Raw genomic sequence first — 9,833 nt, 5'->3', positions numbered from 1 at the left:
AAAAATCCACACTCTTTCATTATTCACTTGTATAGGGCAGAATAAGGGAAACAAAGATTTAATTAGGCTTTTGACTGAGTACAGTAAAGAGTGACCTGGATTCAACCTCCAGTGTGGAGCTATCATTGCCTCTATGTGTTACTGGAACTGAGAGTGCTTTATTATTATGTTCATTATGCAGGTCTGAAGCATATTCACTAACTGGAACAGGGAGGTTGGAGAACAGCTACTTTCATGTATCTTGTGTATGTTCAGCTTTTTGTTTCTGTCAGTTGGGTGAACAACGCCTCTCTTCCCCACTCACGAACAGTTTGTGTTGGCTGCCAACAGATATTTTGTACTGCATCTCATCCTTCATGTTTGCGCTCTCTCTTCCTTGATCACTGCTGCATGAAACAAGCTTGTCTTGGAGCTTTGCAAAGTTTACACCCTAACTACTCTGACTTCGTTTCTCCCTGCTGTTTTTAACAAGGAGCACATTACAAGCTACCACCAGTACAGCAGTATAGAGTATTGCTGGGTTATTACTGCATAATAGCAGTAATAGTTTTGTTTAACGGAGCTTGAGTAAAAACCGTGTGCCCTTATCCACACAGGGATAACCACAACATGGTGAAACACCTGAAATGAAAGTGTAGTGTGCTGATCAGCATTGAGCTGAGAATCTTAAAGGTGATCAAACACTTGTATGTTTATCAGTGCAGTCGAGCCTGGCCCACTTTATCCTGCTGCAGAGAAGGGCTCTTTAAATAACTCGCTGGGTATGAAGTATAGGCCGGGCACTGGACACACTTTGTCCTGATAGCACACTCCACATCCCCATCTGGGGCCGCCATCCCCTAACTGAACCCATAACCTATTTACAGGTCTGACATCATAGTAAGACTTCATAGTGTACATGTACAGTAATAATTATGAGCACTTAGAGAGCTAAGATCTGTAGTGCTTGTGTTTGTCTGTAGTCTGGCCAATTCTTCATGAATGTTGTTTTTTTGTGTGCATTATCTTGTATTCGAGCCAGTGAATCACATGCAAGATGCTTGCACCCAAAACAGATCCAGTGGGACTAACACTCACAAAGGTCAAATATTATTTCCTATTATATTTAGAAAACTGATACCGAAGCCATCTCGCCTTAGCTTCCTTGCAGGCCATCATAGTGGCTCGTTGCACGTAAACCTTCCACCGATCCCTCTGCTCTGTGACGTTCTCCAGTGAACCTGGGTTAGGCTAGCACTGGAAAGATAATCCTGTTTTTGTCTTGTTTGAGAATTGCAAAGTGCTGGACAGCTACACACAGCTTGTAGATAACCCATGTTCAGTCCAACCATGCAATTTTTAACACAAACACACGTAAATTGTGTTTAAATACATTACAATCACAATATTTGTAAAAAAAAATTTATACATGTACAAGCACACGTTTACCCCTGTGTTGCATCATCTTCCCTTTCAGTAGCACTCTGCAAATTTTATAGAACTTGGAGGAGCAGCTGCTGCAGTTTTGGAAGCCAAATGTTTTGCAGTTCTTGCATGTTATAAGATTTCAGCTGCCCAGCAGAGATGGGCTTCCTTTGCTCTGTTTTCTTTCATAATCTCTAAATGTTTTCACTTGCTCACATCTGTGGACTAGAGGCAGACTGCTGAGCCACACTTTGTAATATGTGAAAATTCCAGTTTAGCAAATAAGTGAGGCCTTACCTGAAAAGATACCCTCTGGAAGACAGCATATGTTGCTCTAAGATTTGCATATATTCAGTAATTAGACGTTCACATAGGTGCAGGCTATCACTGCCTTGGGCACTAATGCACCGCTCATAACATGCTGGCTTTTAACCTGTAACCTCCACAGACTCTCCTCCTACAGAGGACGCAGCGACCAGAATTACCAGAATTTCAGATTTTCATTAGTCAGACCATAAGAGGTCATCCAGTCATGAAGGTCAGTGCTGCTTTTCAGGTTTCTCTGATTCTTTTAATGGCTCAGAAAATGAAACCCCCAATTTCCAGAAGTTGATTTTGTTTTTTAAAGCCATCCAAATCATCTAAACCATTTGTCAGTCTGAACATCAGATATTCTTTTTTTGAACTATAAATATACCTTAAATGATTTGAAGCCCAGTCTATTTTTATTTAGAACTTAGACAGTCAATTGAATTTTTTCTAGATATGTTTATGTAAGCATGGTTGTGCTGTGGTTAGCAGTGCTGCTGGTTAGCAGTCCTGGCTTTGCTGGTTCAAACCCAGTCTGTGTGGCATCTACGTGATCTCCCGGTGTCTGCGTGGGTTCACTCCAGTTACTCCAGTTTTCTCCCACAATCACAACACCAGTCGTGTGAAGGCATTTTATACTGTAAGATAACAACCTTGCAAACTCACGTGACTCATCATATGACCATCATTTCAAAATGCTGCTTTGTCTAATCATGGTTACACACCTTTAAAAACATTGATATTCCTGTTGGGATTAGCGGTTTGAGTTCAGTTGCTAAGTAATGAATGAATCACCCAAACACACTGAATTCAAATGGTAACTATTGTAAGAAATTCGCAACATAGTCTCATTTCAACTTCGTAGGCATGCTGATACCATCCATAGGTATAACTGCTTTAAGCTTCAAGTGCAACCTTTAACAACTTCTCAGTGGCCTTGCAATGTACAAGACGCTGACAGACGTCCTCATTCACTCAGGCACGCACACAAAATTCAGAAACTGCCTACATGGTCTCTTCAAAGTCCAGCATATTCAACAAGAGCTGCTCTGCTTTCTCACTGAGTAAAAATGGAGACTACCCACTCGGTGATCTGCTAGATTCTAGTTAGAAAATAGGGTATACATATGAAGTATAATCTATATTTGGAAATAAGAAGTTTACTCATGCAGAAGCAGTGTGGTGTGTTCTTTAGGCGATTCTGCCAAAGTATAATCAAATACATTGTCATAAAAAAACACAACCCAAAGAAACCAGTGTGTCCCCCATCGCTCTGTGGTACACAACAGCCCTGAATAAGCCAGTCGGTTCTTTCAACGCCACTGATGATCACCTGACTGTCAACACTTTGTAGGGGAAGCGCATGTAGTCTCCAAATGCCAAGTATCTACAGTGACACTGTGGAAGGGAGGGGGAGGATTGGAGCTGAGCAGTGAGCAATAGTTCACTAGATGTGGGATACAGAGTGGGATCTGCAGCAGAACGAGATCAGATAGCAGATATACTCAGAAAGTGTGAGACACGTGGAAGAAGAGAGACTGTCGACTCTCCCAAGACTCTAAAATAAGCTGTGAAGAATTGACTTTTTTGATTGGACTGGACTCAACAGGCCACGTGACCACTACATTCATTTGATTTGGGATGACTGCCATCAAGGTGCCGTTCGGTTTTTGAAGATCACAATTACAACTTCCCTGCTTCACGAAAACCATTTTGTTATTTCTGGTCTGTTCCCAATCAACTGGATATCAATCCGGGGGTGACCCTGGAGTATTTTAGAGCACGAGTGATTGCTCTCCTCATTCAGTGGAGAAAGAGATGAAGACACTCTGTGGCTATTTACTTTTCTACCTCAGGAGGATAGAAGAAGAGAAGAACTGAAGGAAGCCAATCATGAAGCAGCTTGGCTAAAAAGCTTGGAGATTTGGAAGAAAAGGAAAGTTGGAAATCAGCGTTTTCTTGCGAATAAGGTAAGCCGCTTGCCTCTTGCTGCTGTTTTCGGTGAAAACAGTTTCTGCTGTGATAAATGCCAGCAGATAAAAAGACTCATCGCTGCTCCTGAGTTAAGATCACAGCCCAGCAGGCAGAGTGTGGCTCCTGAGAGAGCCAAGGAGCAGTCGCACAAATAATTAGATATTAATATCCCTTGGACACTCAACATCCTGCTTCCTAGCAACTAGACCTTCGAGAAACACTCACTCACAGGGGAAATATGGTCAGATTTGTTATTATAAGTGTCATCCTTGATCCTGAACTTTAAGCTCTAACAAATACATCCCTTCTTGACTTCTGTGTGGTCTGTTATATGTACTGGGTATTAATGTCTAACTACCCATGGTGTGGTCAGCTTCTATTTTTAACTTTTGTTTTTTAATGTATCTTTTATACCCTTATCCTATTTATCACCTGACAAGCCTCCTGTAATGTTCTCAGACATACCAAAGAGAGTCCAAACAACATAAAGCATGATAAAAATATCTGAAAGTAAGCAGGACACAGCTTGTGCAAACCTGTAGTTGAGGTGTTTTCCACTGAATCTCTTCTGTTTCCAGGGCAGTGATGTGACTGCCTCCTATTTAAGGGCTCTTTGAATTCAGATTATTTAAGGTACAACAGACCAGAATGCAGCCACATCATTCAATTCAGTGGAAACCAAAAAATAAATAAAATTAGTAATAATAATAATAATAATAATAATAATAATAATAATAATAATAATAATAATAATAATATTTCCTAGATGTTTCTAGAAGTCTCTCTACTCAACAATTTGGGCATTTACGTGGGCAGTTATTTTAAAGCAATACCTTAAAATAACTTTACCTTCAGTAGTCACCAGGACATTGGAAAAGCACAATCAAATGCACAAAAATTCATAATCATCATTTAAATTTGATGAAAACTGCTTCACAAGTTAGCTGACTCTGACAGCAAAAAGAGATTTAAAAACATATTTTACCTCCGTGGAATTTATATTCCTAACATCATCTTTTACGTCACATAAGTTTGCATTCAGGGTTTCTCTGATCATGGCTCACACAACACAGTAACACATTTTTGTATATTAACGTGAAAAACGAAACAATCACCAAGTCAGCAAGATGATGTTAGCATTTAGCTCCAAGCCCTGCCTTGCATAGCCGAGTCTTGAGTTTAATAAAATTGTGCCGGTGGTATAGTCTTAAAATTACATCATGATATGGCAAGAATATTTACAATAACAATATTTCTGACAATAGAAAAACATGGTGGTTGCAGCCTTCTTTTCCAATGAGCTACTTTCAATAGATTTAGGCAGCAGCAGTAGCATTATATAGTGTACTAGTAGTAAAACATCATAAATCAAATGCAAGCATAAAAGTAGCCTAGGTGGTGTTTCCCCATGAAATTTAAAGTAAAGGTGTAAAATAACTGTTTAACACTTTGTCGCACAAGAATGAAAAACATTTTCTACCTGGGATGTTTAATCTTGGGTCGAGGTTTTTGACCAGCTGCCTAAACTCCTGCTGTTCCATTGTGTCACCGTTTGCTCTTCCTGTCACATGGAAAGCAGCTAGCATTGCTAGGTTGAGTTGTTTGTTTACATTTGGGTCGCACTAGAATCTCGTCCTTCACAACCTGGTTGCACTCTACAGCACATTTTTTAGCATTGAGTGGTGAAACGAGTTTGTTATTTCCATCTTGACTAAAAACAATGTTCTTTTTCTGCTTACTTTACAAAGCACAGACACGTCCGGGCTTGTTGCATTGTTGTTCACACTGGGGAGTGTAAACTGATGACACAGCTATAACAATAATGTCGCAATGTAACATTTTAATATCACATAAAACCTTACACCAGTCTTATGGCAAACAATTCGATGTGACACAGACCTAATCACAGGTGCAGCTACGCTTTAGCCACATGTAAAAGAAGCGCAGAGGCTTTTACCTTTTCAGTGTGCTCTCAAAACATGCATTTTAATAGGTGTTTTTTAATACACATATATATTTTTGTGTTTTTTAGCCTTTATAGGACAGTAGGCATAAGATAAGAAAACTAAAACAAAGAAAATGTGGTTAACAGCGTCGGAGCAAATTCAAACCCAGGCCTCAACATTAGCTTTACTGTATATGAGTTACCTGTTCAAACCAGTAACCTATTTCAGATACCTCAGAACTTGAAGTTAAAACTCAGGAGTGACGTCACTCATGAGTTAGCACCTTCCAGAAAAAGTGAGGGCAAACAGGATTTGTTTTGGTTTTTAGCTAAGCCATTCAGTTATCACTAGCAATACAGTATAATACTTATTTTGTGCACACATTCATGAATAAAGCCTGATCAGTGCTCTGTGTATGGCTTATTTAGTGAGTGAAAAATACACAACAGTAGCAGAAGAGATGCTACTGGTTACGTTCAGTGCCGCCATCTTGGCTTGCTAATTCGGGGTATGTTGGTCTGTTCCGACTCTCCGAGTGGGAAATCCGAGTTGAGGAGGTGTTCCATAAAAAAATTACATCTGGAAACTCAGAATTTCCGACTTCTAAATAATTAAGGAACCTACACCATGTTGGCCATTATTAAAAACAAGATGTCAGCTGCAGATTTGGCCAGAGCGTGCGCGCCCTGTTTCAAAACAACAGAGAATCTTTTTTTAAAAATCTACCAGTCTGCAAATTTTCATGCTCTCTTCAGATTTTTTTTAACTAATCAAACAAAACTTTGCACAAATGTTGTCAAACATACAGCGATGATTCATATCTATATTTTTTTTTCTATTATAATCTATTCCACTATAAATCCTTACTTTGTATATATTATGTTCATTTTATCATCCCCCTGTGAATGCTGTGTTGTGTTCTCCATTTCCGTTTGGTTCAAGTGTCCAGCTAAACGTACACCGCCCGAACATAAATTAACAGTCACCAAAATTTTTGTCCACAGCAGAATTTTGTTTAAGTCAGCACCAAATATGAAATGAAAACTCTCTACAGTTATTACATTTTGGGTAAAACATTTCAAAAAATGAGGTGTGGGTAGATCATTCCAACACATTTACTCATTTTGTTGAAAAGAAACTTTTATATGCACCTTTGCATGCATATTGCGCAACTGAAGGTGTAATACAGTTAAGAAAATAAGAGAGCAAAGATTATTTTTAACACTGAATCACAGTAAGTTGAAGGGTTTTTCGTTGGTTGGGAAGGAGGTGCAATGTCATACAAAAGCTTTGTAAAACTTTGCTTTGAAAATCTACTTTCTGCATGCTGTAAAACATTATTACTTAGTCCAACACACATGTGAAAAAAGGGTTTACTCCACATAAAGTGCACCTTTTTCAGAAAGAAAAATCCCATTAAGTGCCTGAAGTGATGCCATTGATTTCTGCCATCAAACCATTTCTATCTCCATGGCACCCGCTGTTCTGCCCCATCTTTTTCAGCCCATATTACTTTTCAGTTCAGCCTCACAAGGGAATCACACAGCCTCATCACTGTACTCCAGTGACTCTAATAGTTTTGCCAGCTGGAAGAAACAGAAGACACGTCACATAAAATGGCAGGGCATTGGATTAGCTGGCTATTTCTGTACCTTGTTGAACAGTGAAACATTCATTGTATATGCCGCAGAATTTCTGACAGAAGAGGTGGAATGAAAGCAAAGCAGAGTTGTTGTTTTTTTAATTGGATACCATTAAAAATCTTTTATCTATTAAATGTCTGTTTTATTTTACTTCAGCAACATATAAGCAACTTAAAAAAAACCCTGAAGATGATCATTTTAGCTACGTGGAGAGCTGAACCGAAATCAGCAGTGACACATTTATAAGTGTAGACGTGCTTTGGTGGAGAAAGAAATGTAATATCTGTAATGTGGATGGCAGAAGACATCAAAATGAATAGAGAAAAATTAATGCAATCATGCCAAAGGTACTTCAGGAAGGGGAAATTGAAGTAGAAAAGAGCATCATTTTCACTGGGCTTGACTAATGAATCTGATACACAATGCTGATAACCATGTGACCTTCTGAAGCTGTATGATTATCTCAGTTCTTTGCTTAAATGAAGGAAAATACAATTCTCTTTGTTTCCCTATTATTTGATGTTGTGTATTAATATTCTGCCTGTGTTTCCTTTACAGCGACCTTCACAGTGCTGGGCACTTCCCCTGAGCCTGGTCAGTTTTGTATGAGCCAGGCTGATAGCGTGAAGCCCTGTGGCTGTGCACCACTGAGGCATGAGTGTGGGAAGAGCCCACCACCACCACCACAGCTTCTTGTCCTGTGAAGAAGAAGGCTTTAGACTGAGCACTATGCCTGCTGTGGGCAGTTTTGGCAATGGAAAGATCCACACACGACGCAAACAGCACAGCCGGTTTGTCGGCAAGACCGGCCAATGCAACATCCATTTCACAAACATGGATGAGAAGTCACAGCGGTACATATCTGACATTTTCACTACTTGCGTGGACATCCGCTGGCGATACATGTTCCTGCTGTTCAGCTTGGTGTTTGTGGTGTCCTGGTTAATGTTTGGCTTTGCATTCTGGGTCATTGGCCTGCTCCATGGTGACATGGACAATCAAGGAAGGGACGAGAGTTTTGTTCCTTGTGTCATGAACGTTCACACCTTTGTGGCAGCCTTCCTGTTCTCCGTTGAGACCCAAACAACCATTGGGTACGGAGCTCGCTTTGTCACAGAGGAATGCCCAGCAGCTGTCTTCATGGTGGTCTTTCAGTCTATTATGGGGTGCATCATTGATGCCTTTATGATTGGCGCCATCATGGCAAAGATGGCAAGGCCCAAAAAGCGTGCAGAGACGCTACTTTTCAGCCACAATGCAGTAATTGCTATGCGCGATGGGAAGCTGTGCCTCATGTTCAGAGTTGCAAACCTAAGGAAGAGCCACATCGTGGAAGCTCACGTGAGAGCCCAGCTGGTGAAGCCCCGCTACACAGAGGAAGGCGAGTACATCCCCCTGGATCAGATCGACATGAACGTCGGATACGACAAAGGCACGGACCGCCTGTTTCTGGTTGCCCCGCTCACCGTCATACACGAAATTGATGAAGAAAGTCCACTCTTTGGCATCAGCAAACAAGATCTCGAAGCAGCCGACTTTGAGATAGTAATTATACTTGAAGGGATGGTGGAGGCCACAGCCATGACGACGCAAGCACGCAGCTCATACCTGCCCTCGGAGATCTTGTGGGGTCACCGCTTTGAGCCCATCATTTTCGAGGAGAAGAACCAGTACAGGATAGATTACGCCTACTTTCACAAAACATTTGAAGTACCATCCACCCCTAGGTGCAGCGCCAAAGACATGGAGGAGAGAAAATTCCCAACATCTGCCGCCAACTCTTTCTGCTATGAGAATGAGCTGGCCTTCATCAGCAGGGATGAGGAGGACGAGGGAGACATGGAGAAAGAGCAGGACAGAGAGTGTCCATCTGAGTTAGTGAATGAGTCGTCATTTACCGAACACGAAACGCCCTCTCGTAGAGAATCTGAGATTTAACCTTTGATGCTTGTTTTGAACATCGCCACATGAAGTGACCTATGACTGTCATCCTGCTGATATGAGGACACCGCTGAGGCAGGTGGAGGACCAGCAGTACAGAGTAGTGAAGCTCGTCCGTGGACGTTTCAGGCTCTCCAGAGATGATCACTGAGTTTTATGGAAAAACAGCTGTCATGTTACAATTGCAGTTCCTAGTAATAAAATGCATGACAATAGCATAGTTTTGTATAAATATTTTGAGAAATGTTTCCCAGTCATGGCGGGACTATCTGTAGGTTCCTCAAATTTGCAGCGAGGTGTGCAGTGAATTTGACTGAACTTGAAGTTATTGTTTAGGAAACTAAACCTGGAGAATACTTCTCCGAGCTCAACTGATAAAAACTAAAGTGCAAATCAAAAGTGGATGAGAGACAGATTTTCATTCTAAGCAAACGTAACACTTCTTTGAATGACAACAACATTAAATGCTCTTCATTAAACACCGTTAGCGACTGACTTGGCTGGTTGGCACAAATGCAGTTATGAGCACAAGAAAAGGTAGAGTTATACATATTTCTATCACAAAGGGGAAACAAATTATGTCAAATCATTTGTAAGTTTTGTATATAGCAGGGAA

At 40.7% G+C, this 9,833-nt stretch overlaps 1 protein-coding gene across 1 annotated transcript; it reads left to right on the top strand.

The window, feature by feature from the left end:
- Positions 1-7,930: 7,930 nt before the first annotated feature.
- Positions 7,931-9,214, top strand: kcnj12b (potassium inwardly rectifying channel subfamily J member 12b; the record flags this gene model as incomplete). The annotated part of the gene is made up of 1 exon (XM_080906388.1): positions 7,931-9,214. One exon carries the CDS (start codon positions 7,931-7,933, stop codon positions 9,212-9,214), a length of 1,284 nt encoding a protein of 427 aa, XP_080762514.1.
- Positions 9,215-9,833: the final 619 nt, after the last annotated feature.

Source organism: Rhamphochromis sp. 'chilingali' (assembly GCF_963969265.1).
Source record: "Rhamphochromis sp. 'chilingali' genome assembly, chromosome: 15".
Taxonomy (NCBI): Eukaryota; Metazoa; Chordata; class Actinopteri; order Cichliformes; family Cichlidae; genus Rhamphochromis; species Rhamphochromis sp. 'chilingali'.
Note: the sequence above shows the minus strand (reverse complement) of the source record. Positions and strands in the feature narration are given on the sequence as shown.